Below are 22,118 nucleotides of genomic sequence, written 5' to 3' on the forward strand. Positions count from 1 at the left end.
TTTATGCCTCTACTGAAGATTCCAAGGCATACAGTTTTTGCTCTGTCCATCTGTCTGCAAAAATCTTAACCTTGCCCATGACTTTTGATCTGTTGGAGCTAGGGCTTTAATATTCATATGTGTATTTCTTGTGACAAGACCTTCTTTGGGTACCAACATATTTGACCTCTTGATCTTCGAGTTTGATCCATTTATGCAAAATTTTACCAAACTTAAACCTTGGCCATAACTTTTGAATGGTCGAAGCCAGGACTTTCATATTTTGCAAGTGTATTCCTTGTGACAAGATCTTCCCTTGAGTACAAACAATTTTGACCTTTTGACCTTGGAGTTTGACCTACTTTCAAAAAACCTTAACCTTGACCATAACTTTTTAATGGTTGAAGCTAGGGCTTTCATTTTTTATAGGTGTTGAACTTTCTGTTGAAACCAATAATTTTTAGCTTGACCTTGGAGATGGACCTTCTTTTTGAAAAATTTTAACCTTGACCATAACTTTCGAATGCTTGGTACTAGGGAATTTAAATTTCACAGTTGTATTCTTTGTGCCAAGACCTTTTCCTAGACCCAAATTTTTGACCTTGTGTTTGGAGTTTCATCAACTTTTAAAATACTTTAACCTTAATCATAATTCTAAATGGTTGCTGCAAGGGCTGTTATATCCTTGTGACAAGACCTTTCTTTGGGTACCAACTGTAGCAACATTTTTGCTCCCTTAATTGACCTTGGAGTTCGACTTGCATTTGAGAATTAAACTTTAACCTTTGCAATGAGCTGCCATACAGGGGCATCAGTGTTTCACAGACACATCTTTTTTCATTTAGATTTAATGTCTGCAAACAAATTTCATTAAATTGTTGTATACATACAAAAGTCAGCATAATAATTGTAATAGTGTTATAATTTGGATGTATTATGCTGAAATAGTAGTCAGGGTTTGACACATAGTGCACTTGCCTCGTGCACCATGTGTCAAACCCTGACTACTAGTTAAGTAAAGTACATCCAAATCATAACACCATTATATAAATAACACAATCGTAATAAGTAAATACAGAAAACTGACACAATCAGGGAGAGCCCTGCTGAGAGCTATGATCATAGGAAGTGAAATATAGCACATAAGGAAGGTGACGTGGAAAAATCACTGATATATGTGTTAGAATTACCAACATTTAAGAACTGGACATAATACATAGATCTAAAAACAAAATGATATGACCAAAACATCAATAGGTGCCCATCTCTTGTAGTCTTTCTCTTATTGTAAAATTGAAAATGTTGCAGTGAAAACTTAATTATTAAGTCCAAACAAACGTGTTGATGGACAGACTATAAAAGAAAGAAAGATATGCCACAAAATTAATACAGCTGTAAATGTCTTTCCCTCATGGTGAACTCCTGTATCAAATTTGAAATTGTTGTAATGAAAACTGTTCAAGTTTTCATGTCACAATAGATATACATTCAGATATGCATACATACAGACAGACAAAGCAATCTGATTTCTGTACAAAATTTGAAAAGGTTATAATGAAAAACTGTTGGAGTTATAACATACATCACAAAAAATTGTTGATAAGCTATTTTTACAAGTCTCCCACATTTAATGCAGGTCCTAATTGCAGTGTCAGGATTTCTAATTTTTAAACACATCATGCATTGACCTTGACCTTGCAACAAAATCAAGATAAACCATGACAACATGGGCAACAACATACTCTAGCAAATCATGAGAACATACTTATGTTTATATTCATTTGGATTAATAACTCAAGTTTTAGCCAGTGCATGTCAATATTTCATTTCCAACTGAACTTATTCTTTCTGGCTGAATTTTTATGATGAAAAATTCTGTTCAAATGAAAAGTAATACTTACAGACTTACTGACAGACTGCAGCTAACTTAAAACCACTTTTGATGTTTTGGTGAAAGAGGAGGAGGGCATGGTAATTTACATATTTTATAGAAACCAACATCACCGATAGCCATGAGTGATAATTTTGAATTGTGACCAGAGGTCAAAGGTCAAGGTCTTAAAAATTTGATTGACAATTTATAAAGAACCCTCTTATAGAGGAGGTATAAAAGTGTCTCTCTTGATTTCACCCACTGACAACAAGGACAAAATACAAGAGGCCCACGGGCCTTATAGGTCACCTGAGTATCATGCAACAACTTCGCCACAATTAAATTGGATTCATGTTTTAAACCAGAGGCCATGAAATTCACAATTTCGAAAGAAGCACACTTGCTCATCATAATTTTACATTTAGTAAGCTTACTTAATACCCAGAAAGAGAGCAGAGGATTATCAAAGAATTAATGCATTTTCATTATGTAATCATTAGAGCCCTGCCCTAACACCAGAACCATGACCCAGGGGCCATAAAATTCATAATTTTGGAAGAGGCATCCTTACATATCATAACTATACTCTTAGTTCATCAGCTTAATACCCAGGAGAAAAGAAGAAGATTTTCAAAGAATTATTACATTTTTACTATGTAATCATTAGAGCCCCACCCTAACACCAGAACCCCTGACCCAGGGACCATGAAATTCATAATTTTGAAAGAGACACCTTTACTCATCATGCATCAGTTTGTTTGCTAGATACCCAGGATCAAAGAAAAAGATTTTTAAAGAAATAATGCATTTTCACCATATATTCAACAGAGCCCCGCCTTTACACCAGAACCCCTGACCCAGGGGCCATGAATTTCACAAATTCTTGAACAGGCACCCTTACATATCATAACTATACTCTTAGTTTCTCAGCTTAATACCCAGGAGAAAAGGAGAAGATTGTCAAAGAATTACTACATTTTTACTATGTCATCATTAGAGCCCCACCCTTAAAGCAGAACCCCTGACCAGGGTCCATGAAATTCATAATATATGAATAGGCACCCTAACTCATCATAACTATGCATTCAGTTTGTTTGCCCTGGATCAAGGAAAAAGATTTTAAAAGAAATAATGCATTTTCACTATATATTCAACAGAACCCTGCCCTAACACCAGAACCCCTGACCCTGGGGCCATGAAATTCCCAATTTTGGAAGAGGCACCTTTCATCATCATAACTATGTATTTATTTTTTCATAATATCCAAGAGCACAGAAGAAGCTTTTTAAAGAAATAATGCATTATCACTATATATTCAACAGAGCCCCACCCTAATACCAGAACCCCTGACCCTTGGGCCACGAAATTCACAATTTTGGAAGAGGCACTCTTTCTCATCATAACTATGTACTTAGTTCATCGGCTTAATACCCAGGAGCAGAGGAGAAGATTTTTGAATAATTAAATCATTTTCACTATATAATCATTAGATCCCCGCCCTAACACCAGAACCCGACCCAGGGGCCATGAAATTCACAATTTTAGAAGAGACACCTTTCCTCATCATAACTATCCATACTGTTTGTTTCTTTAATACCCAAGAGCAGAGGAGAAGATTTTTTAAGAATAATGCATTTTCACTACATATTCAACAGAGCCCCATCCTAGCACCAGAACCCCTGACCCTTGGGCCATAAATTTCACAATTTAGGTAGAGAACTCAATGGTTATTACATTCATGCTAACAGTTTTCCTGCTTGATGTCCAGGAGTAAAGAAGAAGATTTTTAAAGATTGCATTAATTTTAATGGTTTTAGCCCCACCCCTCAGGCCCCAAGGGGGGGGGGGGGGGGTAAGGGTCATGAATTTCATAATTTTTACTCCTCTTCACATATAGATGCTATATGCCAAATTTGGTTGAAATTGGTTCAGTGGTTCCAGAGAAGAAGCTGAAAATGTTCAAATGTTAACGCACGACAGACGATGCAAATCGACGGACGAAAACAGATAGCAATAGGTCACCTGAGTAAACTCAGGTGACCTAAAAATGGGGTTGAACATTTTCCTGTATATGGTTTATGTCATATTTCAACAGGCTTCACAATCAATGCTAATATGTTGTTTTATATATCTCATCAAATACTTTTTTTCGCACATCTTAAGTTAGTCAAAAACCTTTGCTTGTATGCTGTTTAGTCACTACTCAGTTCAAAAAATGTCCATGAGCTGTACATTTCTCTAAAACACAGAGTTAATTTCCTTCAAGAATACTCTTTATTATAACACAAATTGCCTTTTTATGCTTTCAACCTTTTCAAGGAACATTTTCAGAGCAAAGAATGACAAAATATTGCTTTTAAGAACTGCGTAAGTGGTCTACCACAATTTCCGAAAGACAATTATTATGTTACCATTTTTAACTAAAATTTCAGATACTCCAGAAGACATGGTGAATTCCCATTCCAGACATTTAATGCTTTTTTTTCTTCCTACAAATCTCTTAAATCTTTATGATACTTTTTTGCTGATTTAGTTTTATAAGTTGAAATAATTTTAATCAAATTGCAATATATCACAGAGACTGGAAAAAGGATGATTGCACTTAATTAAGGACATGCAAAATTTGCCACAAGATAAACTTTCAAAATGAGCATTTTTCTTTTGATTGCAGGAATGGTCAACGTTCAATTTTCAACTTTATGTAATTATATTAAAAGAAAGTATGTATTTACATAGTATGAATCTGTTTTCATAGGCATGTCATCACGATTTCTTGTATCTCCAGACAAGTGATCAAGAATAAAATATAGAGGATTTTGGAAAATACTTTGACATAACTTAAGTTTAAAGAGAACAAGTTTAGGAAGACTCAGAGTAACTTTGTTTAAATTGTATGGAGAAAAGTTCAAAGTTCAGAACTTTGAAAGATTGAAGTTTGAACCATCTCATATCAGATATAAGGTATATATTCCAAATGACTATACCTCAGCCAATTAATCTCTCAAAGAAATATTAATACATGTAGTTAATTCTTTACACTTGAGTTATATTTCTTAATTCATTTGTAGATTCTTGCATCTGTATCTTTTTTAGTCAATCCATCAATAATCTTGTTTTTATTTTTTTTTCTTGCCTAAGATCACACCATTTAAGGTAGTCCAATCCTTAGGTTCTGAAAATCAGCAGTTAAATGCGTCATCAGAACCCAAGGGTTTTCTCTCCGTACAGTACATTTGTAGTGTGATGGAGAGAAAACCCCTGGGTTCCGATGATGCAGTTAAATGTCACTGAATTTTCAAAGTATAAATGAGTATTTTAATTCCTATGTTATTTCTTCAAAGTTCATCATTATTATTCACATTATATAGAGAAAAGTATGTTTTCAGGAAATGTAAATAAAAGCAACATTTATGCATTTTCTGATTGAAAATTGATCAAGATGTTTATTCTAGGATAAAAAAACTATAGGCATCCAGGCATTAGTAAAAAATATTGCATGTTTTTATACTTGCGTGGTATTTAAGTTTTTTTTTTATATATATTATTAACTACAGTTGTTCTGAAATACACAGTGTAAAAAGCAAGTGATTTCATTGCAAGATATATCAAGGATTACTTTCAATTTCAAGTTGATAAACACTGGTATCTAAAGCAAAATAAAGGGAAATTTGATCTCTCTAAATGTTAAATTTTTGGTACTTTTAAGAGATACAAATGTCTCATTTTACAAGACAATCATTTTTACAGACTCCATAGAATCTTGAATCATATTAAAATGTGATAAATGAAAATTGTTACATGAAAAAAAAAATTGATTTCAAGCTTTATTTTGAAACTTATTAAATTAGATAACAATTTTAAGAGTTATTGCTCCTAGCTGAGGAGCGGATATCCTTAACTGAAATCTGATTTCTGGAAGATACCTTATGGAGAGACAGACAAACATGAGTAGAGAGTGGAGACACAAGACTTGTTTGAACGTCAGTGGTGGATATAAAATTCTTCCTTTGCTCTGAGGCAGGAACTAGTCTATAATTAGCTTCGCACACATAGCTAGTTCATTCAGCTCGTGGAATATGAATATGATTCAACTGCTATCTGAAATTGATTTTGTGTCAATTTCATTTGGCTCTGTCAAAGCATGATATTATAAATAGAATATAAATCACAGAGCAAAAGGCCCATCTTCAAACAATTGATGTACTAGGAACAATTGTGGTTCTTCAATAAAGTAAAAAGCATGAGAGTTTGAAACCTCTATTGGTATTTAATATTTGAAATATTTTATCCATATCTTTCAAGCTATTGTTCCAATTTAGCAATTAGCCGATTATGTCAGCTTTATATAGTTTAACCTATTTCAATACTGCTTGAATAGGGAATTTTCATCTATTAATATAAAAGTAAATAACATTTTAATCCAAAAGAATTCATGTACTCTTAACAAGAATTTGAATAATGAGGTAATTATATCATAAAATAAAACTAGAATCAAGTCAAGATTGACTGATGGATTGCATGTTGTTTAATGTCCCATTCGAGAATTTTTCACTCATATAGAGATGTCACCGTATGCCACCGAAGGGCTTCAAATCTAGATCTATACACAGCACTTAGGGTAATAAAGCATTGAGGGTTCTTAATCATGCCAATGCCTACCATGACACGGGACCCCAGTTTTTAAGGTCTCATCCAAAAGACCCATGACTTTTACTTCTAATACCAGGGGCTTGGTGGAACAGTCACTACCTATGTTTACGGTTGATGTGGCATGGCAAACGAGAATCAAACCTGGGCCTCCCAATCACGATCGAAGCAAGTGCCCTACCACTAAGTTACTGTGACCGGTAGAATCAAGTCCAGAAGAAATAGGGTCAATTTTGTATACTGTTTTAGTATATCTTGACTTAAAAGCAAATTACTCTTTAGCTATGTTGCTTCTCCATCTGACACTGTTCTAACCACACAGTGTACTTAGATGCAGAATTGACAAAATGTAGTTCTACAGGACAGCTCTGTTGGTGGCAGTATAAAACAAGAGGCCCATGGGCCACAGCACTCACCTTAGTAACTATGGCCTTGCTGTTTTTCACCTGATTTCTCCCCCCTCCCCCCCCCCACCCCGTTGTACTTATTGTGGCCCTGCCCTACCCCCAGGGGTCATGGTTTGAACAATTAGAATCTACACTACCCCAGGATGCTTTTACATAAGTTTCAGCCTTTCTGACACAGTGGTTCTTGAGAAGAAGATTTTTAAAGATTTTTTCTGCATATTTCAATGTAAAACTTGGATTCCCTATTGTGGCCCCGCCCTACCCCTGGAGGTCATGATTTGAACAATTTAGAATCTACACTACCCCAGAATGCTTCCACATTGGTTTCAGCTTTTCTGGCCCAATGGTTCTTGAGAAGAAGATTTTTAAAGATTTTTACTACATATTCAATGTAAAACTTGGAATCTCTATTGTGGCCCGCCTTACCCCCAGGGGTCATGATTTGAACAATTTAGAATCTACACTACCCAAGGATGCTTCCACGTAAGTTTCAGCTTTTCTGGCCCAATGGTTCTTGAGAAGAAGATTTTTAAAGATTTTTACTACATATTCAATGTAAAACTTGGATTCCCTATTGTGGCCCCGCCCTACCCCCAGGGGTCATGATTTGAACAATTTAGAATCTACACTACCCCAGAATGCTTCCACATAAGTTTCAGCTTTTCTGGCCCAGTGGTTCTTGAGAAGAAGATTTTTTAATGACCCCACCTTATTTTTGTCTTTTCTTGATTATCTCCCTTGTAAGGGGACTTGGCCCTTTCTTTTTAACAATTTAAACTCCCCTTCACCCAAGAATCTTTTGTACCAAGTTTGGTTAAATTTGGCCCAGTGGTTCTTGAGAAGAAGTTGAAAATGTGAAAAGTTTACAGACGGACAACAGGCAACAGATGATCAGAAAAGCTCACTTGAGCTTTCAGCTCAGGTGAGCTAAAAAAAGGATTTCATTATTGTTAATATACATTTTTGCATGTTTCTATTTATTTTCAAGAGTTAAATTAAATCTTTTTAAAAATACAAATATCAAGAAAATATAAATCCTAAATTTGATGTCATTTTGTTGAGACATCATATTGTATAGATTTCGACAAGTCAGAATATTGCAAACTTTGGAATATAAATTTTCATTGAGAGTTATTTGATTACCTAATATGCACAATATAACATATGCAACTGAAACCCAATAGACAATTTTTCTTTGGCATGAAAATTTCTATTTATTTTGAAAAGAAATCAATGTTTTGACTAATATTAAGATTCATGGATGGTATAAACACACTATAGTCAGCTATCATTAAGGGCAGTGGCATGTATAGATCGATATCAATTATTGCAGTGGTGAGCAGTTTTGTCAATAACTGGCTTCATCATTTCAGCCTCTCCAGTGGATGTTGGCCATTCCAAGAGGTCCACAAGAGACATGAGTACTAGTGGGAGGGCTAGTTTAGACCTTAATTAGGAAGTCTAAACACTCTCTAGCAAATCAGGCCCTGACCCGAAAGTCAGTGACTGAAATAATAGACAAATCAGAAAATGAAGGTCACACCTCAAAAATGACTCCATGGCAATAGAGATGTTTGAAGAAGATTCATAAAAAGCCATCTACCCTTTCTTGAAGGAATTAAGCATTATGGTATTAATTAAAATATCTCTATATATGCATGTTTATATATATATATAACCAAAATACGTAGATTTTTTAAATTAATTAAGCATGCCTTTAAAATGTTTGGTTATGAAAGCACTACTTATTCAGATTAAACTCTTTTTAGCATTTATTTGGATCATTCACATTTTATTGACATTTTTCTCACAGAAACACTTGGACTTTGTACAATAAACTCCTAGCTTATGACTAAATCAAAAAAGTAAGAAATATCCATATTATAAGTATATGATACTACAATTTACTCTCTTTGATTTCTATAACATTGCACCATCTTTGGAATAAAAGGTTACAGAGAAAATTAAATACCACAACAGAAAATTTAATGTTCTGTAGAAAAAGCATTCAATCTCCTGTGCAAAAAATTACAGCATCAAAGCCTTCCCTATCAAATGTCTCAATACCATTCCAATTCCTGAGAGATTCCTATACATTACAGTGCTATTTCTTTCCTTTGAAAACCCACCTCTGATACAGACTATGTTTCAGGCAACTGTGTGAAATCAATGAAAAGCCAATACAGGCGAAAAATGAAGAATTGAAGAAATGCTCTGATTCGAGGTACAGCAAATCATTTAAAGCAGCCAGTGTATTTGAACTATTGATTAAGTGTCTCTTGATGGGCAAATGATGGATGCCATGTTGGAAAACATTAATAAATTGGCCAAAAGGGACCAACTTTGAGAATAGATATGGAAAAGTGAGATTTAGGCCGTTAGTCCCTATCCAGTTCTCAGTGAACAGCATGCAAGGACCAGTATGAGGACATGCACTGCTGCTTCATTCTCAACATCAACGTATGCAAAAAGATTCCAAGAAAATGAGTAAAACCATAGACCAAAATTATCTCCATGGCACACTCCACACACCAGGGGTGCATCTTAGATTGTAGTGGCTAAACATAAACCAATTACAAAGCACTATCATATTGAATGACTTGCTTTATAAGTATAGCCCTAAGCAGGAAAGCGAGAATAAAAATTTTTGATGCTTAAGGTGCCAAATCCAAGATGGCAACTTAAATGACCACTTCTTTTTGATATTTAGATAATCTTGTGTTTTCTTCATCTTTGGGGATAAAATGCATATTCTACTTGAGTCTGCCTTTGTTTGAAAAACTAATTGTTATTAACATATATGTATTGCAGGTACCGTAGTTGCATGAGCAGCTCTATTAAAGCCAGATACCTAGCACCTAAGGACTTGCTTAACTTGTAGCCCAAATAAAGCCATGGAGGAAAAAAGGAAAAAGCATTTCCTTAACTCAAAACACATTCGGCTCTCTGCCAAAGGTGAAACTAGTATGACCTATCCTCACCCATGGCATATAAAAGAGGAATCATGATCAATTTGGAAAGAGTATTGTACAGTTTGGTCAAAGGGAGGAAATCCAGTGTTACACTAGTGGTTTGTATGCAGATGTTAAATATTACACAGTTTAGAAATATTGATTACTCTTTTTTTCTCTTACACTTAATATAACGGCCAAAGGGGCATTAAATGGTTCACATTTGTGTAGAATGTGCTTATTGTGGTAATAGGTCTTTATATACATTTAGATTATAAAAGGAACGCCTCTTAGACTAGTACTTACATAAACAGAAACTCACATACAGACTGAGTATAATAACCTCTTGCAAAATTGTTGCAATAAATAGGGGAAAACTAAGTATCTCTGCATAAAGGAAAAATCTAAAAGATAAGCTCTTATGAAATGTCACAAAAAAAATAATTTCAATTAGCATTAGTATTAATGCATTATAAACTTATTTCTGATTGTTAAAAAGTACATTATTTACCTTACAGCTTACTTATTATACTGATTCAGTCAGGTAAGAACAAGGTACGGTTTCAATACAAATCTTGCCCTGTATTTTTCTTAAATATGAAATTGATGTAAAAAATTAAAACTCATGCTTTCTGAATCATTGAAAGTCCATGCGTAAAGATCATACAAATAATTTTTCTCACATGACCTTCCAAATGCTAATTGTGACGTCATGAACTTGTGCATTTTCCCGTATTTTCTTAAAAAGTTGCAGAAGACATCAATTTTTAATGAAATTTTCTTTCAGATAATATAGACCACATGCATCGCCCACAAAGATTTTGAGATATGTGATTTTTCAAGGAATTTTACACAACATATCCGAAAATTAAAGTGGGCGACGGCTGTGGACACTATTTTCTTAAGGAAAATAACCCCTGAAATGGGTCATTTTGGGACTATTTCTGCTTATAACAGAGAAATACATCAAATAAATTATGTCATATTTCCAGAATGGTCCTCGTTCATGCCATATTTTTTCCTGATTTCTCACAGTCATATATTCAACTCATATTTAAACTACTTTCAAAACTTTTTGAAAACATTAAGATTTTAGGGCACAATAAAGCCAAAACCGTATCTTCTTCTTTGTGTGGAAATTTAAACCAGAAAGACTAAAAGAATATGCTCTTAATCACTTAATATCGTTTAGTACTTCTACTAGTCTTTGTGCAAAAAACATGAAATTGATGTGTCAATCCTGGGTCCCTTTACAATTTTCCAGTCTCAAATTCAGATAAAAGTTTATTGCTTATTGGTTCATTATCCTGATAAAATATGTATCTGTCATGGTAACTAGTCTTGTTCATAATATAGCGAGTACAGCAAGCAACACTGCCAACACAGTGTCCAAAGCATAATGAGTTCTATAGAATAATATGTAAGAAGAGAAGAAATTTGAACTGGAATTTGCACATTGTTCAAACAAATTTTAATGTTCCAGTTCCTAGATTCCCATAAATTCAGCATGGCTACCAAAATTCCTTGCAAACACTAAAAATGGCAGGAAAAAACATGTTCAACTAAAAGTTTGTTTTTGCAAAGAGTTAAAAGAAAAAGAATTAAGCATTCTAAAAAAAAAAAATATGAAGGCCTTATGCTAAAATCTGATGCAATGCACATGCCCAGTTGGAAATGCAAACAATATCTGATGAACGATTTCATGTGAATGTCACAGTTCACAATGAGTAAGTACGGCCTTTTTTTCATCCAAAAAACTAATTTCAACTGAGATTTGGCTTAGCTGGATATTTGGACTGGTACTTGCACAGAATCTTCAAACAGTGCTTCATAATTTATGTCCCAAAATTCTAGGGCTGTGCAATAATATCAATATTCAGAAACACTACGATTTGTTGTCAAAAAAAAAAATATCATATTGCGATACCTTTTCTCAGTACTGATATACCAGCAAAATGCTTGGGCTTGGGATTTCTAAAGTAAAATATGAAATTTAAGATATCAGAAATGTTTTCAATTGTGATAATCAGTAAGGTTGCTGTTGTATGGTTGTATTTTGTTGCAAAACTGTAGTGAAATCAACAAGAACTTTCTTGTTACAAAGCATTTATAACAGTAATATACACTCTGCTTATAGATGGAGGTTAATAAAATAAGTTAATTTTAACTGTTATTGAAAATATTGCAATACATATCCCAGTACAGTTAAAAATATCGCAGTATATCGTAACACGAAATTCCTAGCTGATACCCAGCCCTACATAATTCACACTCAACTTTGGCTGGATTTAGCTAGTTTGTATTTAATAGGCATGTGTAATATGTATTTTGCATAGATTGTGCACAATATATGCACAAGAGTAACTATGCAGTTACTCTTGTGCATACATAGATTACTTGAAAAAATAGACTATAGGAACTCTTAAACCTTTCTATATAGATACTAAGTCTGTAAATGGACACAAAATACTAGCCCTTCAGCTCTCTGAAGCAAATCAACAAACACCAGAGTCACTAATGACTATGCTGCCACTAATTTTGTAATTTTTGCATCCAAGAGCTCTTCAGGCTTGCCTGAAATCAAGGGAGACTGTACCGCATCACTAGAAAAGCTAGCTCACCAGTGAGACAGTATACTATTCGCTGCAATACATTACGAAAAGGTGGATCAAGTTTGAAGTGTATAAAGACTAGGGTTGGATACCGTTAAGGATGAAACATTACGATACCATACCGGTATTTTTGAAATGATACAGTATTTTTAACAATACGGTACTATGCATTGATGAATGAGAATGAGGGTTCATTTTATGACAAATGTGCTTTCACCATTCACTATCCTTTGAATGATATAATATAAAATGAGCTTATAAACTTTGTTCCATGCTTTTAAGATATTCCTAATATTCAAATTACAAACATTTCATTTCAACCTTTTAATAATGATCAACAAAACAAATCAATTGAATCCGAAACAAATTAATTTGCATAAATCGGCTCACTGCTTCACCTGGTTGCCAGGACCCCTTTTGATTGGTCTCACTAAATGACGAAACATTATATAATGGATAGATCACATTTTTGCCTTTTTAATTTACATTTATTATCAGTTTTTATTTGTAAAATTAAAATAAGATTCATGTGAATGTATTTTGATTTTTTTTTTAAATATACGTATTGATTTACCTCGAATATCGGCAGTCAAAAGTAAGTATCGTTCTAAGAATCCATTTCGTTACATGTAATTAGCCTACCCTTACAATGAGCGGAGAATTCGATTTTAGCAAGTTTGGAATGTTTTTTTTTTAAATCAAATTGAATGTATTAAAATGTTTTAAAGATTAAGAAGTACCGTTATTAGTACCGGTATTAAATGAAACGGTATTTTACCGGTAATTTTGAAGTAACTATTCGATACGGTATTGGTACCGAGTACCCGTATCCAACCCTAATAAAGACTTTCTTAATGTATATCAGAATCATCAAAAAGTAAAACTGCACTCACCCTAATGGTCACAAAGTCCAACATTTTAGCAAATTCTCATCATTCAAAGCTAAAAACCACATCTGGTGACCATTATATTTTAATCTAATTTACAATGCAAACAATTAAATCATGGCAACACATTAACCCAAACTAATTTGCTCTTTTAGCCTGTTAGAGTATAATCATTGAATCTAAATCATATCTACAAGAAACCAGAAACTGAGAAAGAGCAGACGAATTTCAGTAAGCACCTATTTCACTTGAAGAAGTGTGGTTGATTGCGGTGTATGGTTTTCAATGGTAAAAGATACCTATTGCTTTCAATATTTTCTGCGATGGAAGAATGAAGTTAGCTCAACAACTTACCTTTTAGGGCTAAGAGGTGTTCTTTTTCTTTCGTGCCTTCCATGATTGGCACAGATATTGATAGCTTGTACCATTTCTCAATTTGGTATACGGTAAATCTAGTAGCTCGCACCCCAAAAAAAAACCAACAAAACAACAAAATTGAGAGATTGCATTAATATGAAAGAGTTTTTGCATTTATCTATAATATATCAATATTACAAAATATATTTGAGTACCCAAGTTATATTAAACTGCAAACAGTGTGTAAAATGATAATCGTTAGATTTTTCTTTGTACCGAATATTTTATGTTTTAGTTACTAGATATTGAAAAACCGGAAGTGAACTGTGGTAAACCAAGTTGAAAACTTGGGCCGTGCCGGAATATTTTATGCAATCATGTCTCGAGGAAACTCGGAATATGACCTGAGAGATGCTAGTCAAGTAAAAGAATATCTCCAGAACGTCCTTATAGAATACCAGTATAGTTGCTTTAAGGAGGAAGATCCTACAGGTATGAGATTTTCAGTATCATCAACACATCAACATTTTGCTTCACTTACATAATGGCATGATACTAACAGTGTGATTTTAATAGACTTGTTATTTATTATTAATGATGAATAGATGTTTTTAAAGGTGAATGTATATCAATTAATACTACGCAGATTGATCTGTTCTCTTACTATTCTTTCTTTAATTCAACATCTTTGTGGATCATCACAGTATACAAATGTAACACTAGATTATTGAGATTGCATAAGCTGACAAGGTATTTGTAGACAAGCAGTAAATACAACTGAAATTACACTGCCTATAAATCAGAATCTTTTCATTTCATTGTAACGTTTATCATTACATTGAATATGTTTATGTTTGTATGGTTTTATCTGGAGTACATTCAATTTTCCCAATTAATGTTTCCCAACTGCTTACTAATGTGGTATGTACATGTGCATGTACTAGCTTTGTTAGAGAATTACCTGGATTCTCTATTTTAACAGTACTTTCCCTGTACTTGACTGGCTATTGCCATGACTTCCTGTCAACTGTCATTAGAAATTAAAGTTTTCATAAATAGGAAACATTACAGGGATGGGGTAATTGTAATTAGTATTTGTAATTGAGCGTAATTAATTACATTTTTTAAATTAATTGGAAGTAATTTGTATTTGAGCCAGTCTTCAATTACAAGTAATTGAATGTATTTAAATACATTTCCAAAAATGTCATGTATTTTCAATTACTTTTCAATTACATTTCAATTACTATTTTGTAAGTTATAAGTTTAAAAAGGTGTCTTTTCAAGATACACAGTTCAGTATACCTGTGTGGCATGGGCTTGTGTTTGTGCAACAATTAAATGTCTCAGAAAGTTTATTTGTTTATACAGCATGTCACACTGCCCAGGGCAATAGGTAGAGGTCTAATTTTGTCCAGATGTGAACCCCTCTTATACCCAAGAACAATCAAAGTACTCAGAAGTACAGAGAGCCGGGCTCACTTACATAGTAGTGAACAAAGACTGATTGAATTAAGTCAACTAATCAGTTATCCAGATTTATTTTTAGTTGTTTGTTTACTTTACATCTGAGAAATTTTCACTCACAGTTACACTCCACCTAGTACCTATGTCAGCACCTACTGAAAATTTTCACTCACAGTTATACTCCACCTAGTACCTATGTCAGCACCTACTGAAAATTTTCACTCACAGTTACACTCCACCTAGCACCTATGTCAGCACCTACTGAAAATTTTCACTCACAGTTACAATCCACCTAGCACCTATGTCAGCACCTACTGAAAATTTTCACTCACAGTTACACTCCACCTAGCACCTATGTCAGCACCTACTGAAAATTTTCACTCACAGTTACACTCCACCTAGCACCTATGTCAGCACCTACTGAAAATTTCGTACAAACTACTAAATCATTGCCAAATAGCCATGGCATCATTGATTTTAGTTATATATACAGTATTCACTGCAATTCACACAGCCCATGAAAACTAACAATTAACAAATTTACAATTTTTCTTTCATTTGAGTTTGCTATGTACTGCCGGACGTTGTATTGTGCTCAAAATAAATGTCACTACGATACCACACTCCACAGAAAAAAATAGTATCTCTCTTTAAAAAATAGTATAAATTAAAAAATGTTTAAAAAACTAAATAAAATGTAGCTAGAATTTAACAGCGTAAACAATATTTATCACATGTATCGTTTCGGGGTCTTATATACCTCTTACAGAATGAAATATATGGAGATAACGAACAGTATCCAAGCTCAAAAGTCCATTATACAATACAAAATAGGAGCAGAGCAAACACGGACCTCCAAACATCAGAGGTGGGACCAGGTGCCATGGACGAGCAAGCATCCCCCGCCGACCGGTCACACCCGCCGTGCGCTCCCTGTCATGATCGGGAAATAACGGAAAAATCCGTCGACAACCCAGTGTGTAAATAATGGCTTAACAATTAGTATGAAAAACGTCAGTCATCATTTGACTCAATGATAAATTGTATTTGCTGACAAGGTCATTGTATCGACCACAGAACCCACGAAACGATGACTCTAAACGAGAAAGCCGATATTCTTGTTTCATCAACCTATTTGTCAATAATTTACCTCGCCCCAGAAACTGCACATACGCAGAGCATGCTCTTGCGCATCGAATCAACTGAGAGATATATACCCCGTATGCAGGTGACGAAGGTATATTGCTGCATAAGTAAGGGAAGTTGATGATTGAAAAGTTAAAGTCATCACGTTTATCATAGAGCTTGGCTGCCAGATTACCATTAACGTCTTTTTCAAGTAAAATATCCAAATATGAAACAGATGTGTCAGACTCTGTGGTATCTTTTATCTCAAGTTCACCAGGATACACCGTATCGACATAAGAATGAAAATAGCCATTGCCAATTGACAATACGTCGTCGATATATCTAAATGTCGAGTTGAACGCCACAGCAAGTGTTTTCTTCTTTTCACGTACAAGATTTTGGACAAATTCTGCTTCATATGAATACAAAAAAAAAGAAGTAAATAAACATTGATGCAGCAAGATTAAGGTCAAACATTTATGCACAGATGGGTCCTCAGCGGGAAGTATTGCTTCAAAGTGTACATCAGGTCACATGCTCCCCACATTAGTGTTTGCCTGGTAACACAACCTTCAATTATTTATAGAATGTGAAGCAGACAGGGGGGCATGATAAAAACCCTTCGCATATTTTAAATCAATGATTAATCAGAGAAGAGGGGAGAAAGTATAGTTACCATATAATTTTTCTTTTTTGAGAATGTCACATTACTTTGTTTAATTTAGTGATTGTATTGCCTCAAAGGTGATTGAGCATACGTACTATATTCTTACTCGCAAATTTGGCGGTGAGGAAGCAGCATTTCCGGTTGAATACCGTAACAAAAAGCGGGTATTGCTCTACGAGCAATGAGCCCGGCTAAAAACACTGAATAAAAGTTCACTATAGTAAAAAACTTATTCAGAACCAATCATGAATTCAATAGTATTTGATGAATTTAATGTCCCAGAAAATGTTTCTGAAAATTTTAAAGTCAAAATCATTCCACGTTTCCTTGTCTTTCTCGGTTAGCCCAAAGGTATTTAGCTGTACCAGCGACTTCAGTACCCGTTGAAAGACTTTTCAGCATGGCTGGAAAACTGTTCAGACCAGAAAGACATCGTTTGAGTGATGCTGTGTTTGAAAATCTGATGATGATTAAAATGAACTCATAACAGTAAAAACATTTCAGTACATAATACTTTGTGTATCCCAATGCCGTTTATATATGTAATCTCAAGATTTTTTAAAAATAAAACTTAAGTAATTGAAATGTATTTAATTACATTTGTCAAAGTAATTGAGAGTAATTAATTACATTTGAAAAAATCAATGTAATTGTAATTGTAAGTAATTGACAAAATTATCAATGTATTTGAAAGTAATTAATTACATTTCAAAGTAATTGAGCCCAACCCTGAAACATTAAGTTCTAGTATTAAAATCTAAATGTTTTTAAAAATTATACTTTGATCGACTCATTGAAGTCAATGGGAGTGTGAAAGAGTGCAGTAGTCTTGAGTACCACCTGTACTTTACAGTATGTAGTAAAGTTATATGTCTGATAATATCTAATAACTATAAGTTTTTATTTTATTTGCTTTAGGTTGCCACCGTCTAGGGTACTTCCATGGTTATGTAGACAAGGATAAAGAAGATGCCAAGGAGAAGGCAAAACAAATATTCAAAATGAATTGTGAAAAATACAAGTTTGGCCAAAGCTGCGATTCTCTGGCTGGTATGATTCTGCATGATAAAAAATGTGAGTATATATTGTGATAAAATATACTGCAAATCTTGCTTATAAAGGACTTGGTATCAGTACAATTAAGGACTTATTGTGGCTAAAAGATACTTCAGTTATCAGGAACTAAATATAGGTGCCCCAGGAATTCCCTATAAAGAACTTTTACTGTACATTTGTGAAATGTCAAGCAAGACTCAACTTCAAGTTAAGATATAAACTGTGTTCTTTATGGGCTGAATTTTCTGTATTTTTTGAAAATCTTTTGTTTTATTTTTTTTTCTTTTTGTCAAAAATTTTTATGGAAATAGTACTTGTGTGTTATCAGTCTAATATTGAGTATTGAGTTTTTGTGGTAAGCACATGATCAGTTAAGTAGTGAAAACAAACCAATTCATAGAATTTTGGTACCCCCTTTTGAGTCTTATTGATAGTGGAGCAGTGTTTTTTTTTGTTTTTTTTTTTAGCATATTGTAACTATCTTGTCTGCCCATAATACTTGATAAAGCTTTGTATTTTAAAGAATTATATTCTGGTGCAAAAGTTATGACCAAGATTAACTTCAAGGTCAAGGTCATGAGATTATTCAGAAAGGTCTTGTCATAAGTGATGCGTATGTAAAAAAAAAAAATTGAACCCCCTTTGTCTGCTACAAAAGTTAATGCCAAGGTTAAAATGTTTGAAAAGTAGGTCAAACTTCAAGGTCAAGGTCATGAGGGCAAAATCATAATACATTTAGAAGAGTTTTGTCAGAGGTAATGCACATGTAAAAGTCTGAAAACCCTGTCTTTTCAGGTACAAAAGCTATTTACATGGTTAAAATTTTTAATGTTAAAGGTTAAACTTTCTCAAATGCAAATCAAATATGTTGGTACCCAAAGTAAGGTCTTTTCTCAAGGAATATACCTGTGAAATATGAAAGCCCTAGCAGCAACCATTGAATAAATATGGAAAAGGTTAAAGTTTTCCAAAAGTAAGTCAGACATCAAGGTCATGGTCAAATGGTCAAAATTAATAATACCCAAGGAAATGCTTTTTTCACAAGAAATACACATGTGAAGTATGAAAGCCCTATTTCCAACCATTCAAAAGTTATGGCCAAGTTTAAATTTTCCAAAAGTAGGTCAAACTCCAAGGTAAAGGTCAGGGTCAAAGTTGTTAGTATCCAAGGTAAGGTCTTGTCACAAGGATAACATATGGAAAGTATGAAAGCCCTAGCACAAACGATTCAAAAGTAATGGCCAAGGTTAATGTTTTCCAAAAGTAGGTCAAACTCCAAGGTCAAGGTCAATGGACTATAATTGTTGGCATCCAAAGGAAGGTCTTGTCACAAGGAATACACATATGAAATATAAAAGTCCTAGCACAAACTGTTCAAAATTTATGGCCAAGGTTAAAGTTTTCCAAAAGTAGGTCAAACTCCAAGGTCAAGGTGAAAGGGTTAAAGTTGTTGGTATCCATAGAAGGGTCTTGTAACAAGGATTACATATATGAAGTATGAAAGCCCTAGCTTCAACCATTCAAAAGTTATGGCCAAGGTTAAAGTTTTTAAAAAGTAGGTAAAACTCCTAAGTCAAGGTCAAATGGTCAAAGTTGTTGGTATCGAAAGTAAGGTCTTGTCACAAGGATTACACATGTGAAGTATGAAAGCCCTGGCACCAATTGTTCAAAAGTTATGGCCAAAGTTAAAGTTCAGTAAATTTTAGCAAAACTGGTGCTAACTCCAACGTCAAGGTCAAAAGGTAAAAAATGATGGCACCCAAAGAAAGGTCTTGTCACAAGGAATACGCATGTGAAATAAGAAAGCCATAGCTCCAACCAATCAAAAGTTATGGGCAATGTTAAAGTTTTTGTGGACAAACAGACAAATAGACTGACAGACATGGCAAAAACTATATACCCCCAAATCTGCAATATGGGGGAATAAAGAAATAAAAGTACATTCAGAAAGGCCTTCACACAGTAATGCATATGTAAAAAATGAAAGCCCTATCTTCTCTCAAGCAGAAGTAATGACTAAGGTGCAAGTTTTTGTGACAGGCAGAGGAATGAGATTTAATGTCCCTGGGCTGTTGCAAAAAGCAGAGAGAACAATTAATAATTCCAAACAAAAAAGGAAAGGAGTGAAGAATGAAATGTCTTAAAACTAGGGATGGCAACGAATATTCGAACATTCGAATATTCATTCGATGAGTCGATATTCGAATATGAATTTAAGATTCGAATATTCGGTGTTTCTCAGATTTCATAAAAAGAAGTACTGTGATTAATAAATTTCGCTATGAACAGAGCTGGAATTATCTCTGTTTAATTTACTAGCGATCAATTTCGATCGCTTGATTTCTTTCACTGCTTTCTTATCTTACAGATTTACTAAATTACATGTATTTTGTTTTGAATAAGGTGTTAAAGAATTGTACAATAATGCTCTATGTATTGAAATCTGAACAATATACCGTTACGACTATCTTGCCTTTGGTAAGACGACTGGTTCCTCAGTTGGAGGTACTATAAATACACATGTTTCCTTTGTTAAAATTATACTTTTCTATATTTAAATCAATTATTTATTTCAAACATTGACAAATATCAAATGGAATTCCTTACTGTACAACTACAAAAGTCTTCATACAATTTTACTTCCAATATAAGTATACTACGCTAAACCTGTCATGAGTAGGATGATGCATATTTAAAATAAAACTGATTTTATTTATTTTATCGAATATTCGAATATATTCGAATACTTTCATTGAATATTCGAATATGAATTATTGACAAAATTGACATCCCTACTTAAAACCAATACAAATTTGTTTTTTCCTGTAAATTAATGTCAATTGATTTTTGCAGATTTGACAGAAAAGGCAGACAGGGATGATATCATAAAATATTTCAAATTGGCCTGTGATAATCATTATTATACAGCGTGTAAAAATTTGGGTGTTCTGATGCTAGACAAAAATGAAATTTGGAAGGACTACCATGACACAAAGAAAGGGAGAGAACTTCTACACATGGCATGTGAGAAGAAAAATGTGGACAGTTGTTACATTCTTCAAAGACTCTATAGTAAGAAATCTCCAGAAAAAACATTGGAATATGCATTAAAAGGCTGTGAGTTAGACGATGGAAAATCCTGTGTCACAGCTTATCAATTATACCTCAAAGGATTTGGAGTAGAGAAAAACACTGAATTAGCCAACTTCTATAAGGAGAGAGCGAGTTACATACAGAGACATCATATTGCAACAAAACCAGATGAATCTACAAGAGTGACTATGTGATGTAGTTGAAATTTAGAAATTAATTAAAAAAAATATGAGCAAATTAAAGCACTGTCAGTTTCAGTTTGTGATATATGTAATCAAGGTTATTAAAAACCTTAATTTGTTCTTCATGTACCTGATATGTTTTCACATATTTCTATGGCAAGCTAACAAAGGTATACTTTAATATATATTGATGAAAGATATGAGCCTGTCACTTTATTCATGTTCTTTATGGAATTTACTTACAGCTTTTATTTTAAGATTATATATTCTGGATCCTTTTATGTTTATTTGACGTCTACACAAAGGCACCACAAAAGCAGATCATACCCTCTCCTCCCAACATGATTTTATTAACATGTTGTTCACAATATGGTGTAATGAACACCAACCACTGTCCTTGACCTTTGATATTTAGGTTCTGGAATCAAAAAGCTTCTTCCCTTGAACACCATGCAGCTCTGTAGAAAGTATATGTAAAGTATACCTCAATGCAGTGCTACAGGTTGCTAGTCACCAAAAGGTTTAATGTGATTGGTCGAGAGATAAGAAAAAAGGGTAAGGATTTATAATTTCCCTGAAAAACATCACTGCAGTTAGCCCATAAAATATTGAATGAAATTTATCAGGGGTCCAACAGCCATGGGTAGACTCGGGACCCGTGACGTTATGAGGATGATAACTTAAGTGCTAGACATCTAGCTCCCTTGAAAGGACCAGTAAACTATCTGCAAGGGTCAAATTTTGGATAAAATATCTCACAATATTTCACAATATTTCATTTTTTAAAATAATGTAAGGTAGTCATGTAGAAA

At 33.8% G+C, this 22,118-nt stretch overlaps 2 protein-coding genes across 2 annotated transcripts in view; one reads left to right on the forward strand and one right to left on the reverse strand.

The window, feature by feature from the left end:
• The window catches only part of LOC133200156 (trafficking protein particle complex subunit 13-like), a 62,997-nt gene extending 49,191 nt beyond the window's left edge, over window positions 1–13,806 (reverse strand). Inside the window, exon 1 of the mRNA XM_061335916.1 lies at window positions 13,711–13,806. Coding sequence (XP_061191900.1) covers window positions 13,711–13,753 — 43 coding nt within the window. The 5' untranslated portion in view covers window positions 13,754–13,806. The remainder of the gene's footprint in view (window positions 1–13,710) is intronic.
• A 279-nt stretch (window positions 13,807–14,085) lies between these two features.
• LOC133200237 (cytochrome c oxidase assembly factor 7-like) lies at window positions 14,086–21,366 on the forward strand. The gene is made up of 3 exons (XM_061336054.1): window positions 14,086–14,205; window positions 17,894–18,049; window positions 20,885–21,366. Exons 1-3 carry the CDS (start codon window positions 14,091–14,093, stop codon window positions 21,316–21,318), a joined length of 705 nt encoding a protein of 234 aa, XP_061192038.1. The 5' UTR covers window positions 14,086–14,090; the 3' UTR covers window positions 21,319–21,366.
• Window positions 21,367–22,118: the final 752 nt, after the last annotated feature.

Source organism: Saccostrea echinata, unplaced genomic scaffold (genome assembly GCF_033153115.1).
Source record: "Saccostrea echinata isolate AGI-Se365-2 ecotype Australia unplaced genomic scaffold, CSIRO_AGI_Sech_v1 ptg000037l, whole genome shotgun sequence".
NCBI lineage: Eukaryota > Metazoa > Mollusca > Bivalvia > Ostreida > Ostreidae > Saccostrea > Saccostrea echinata.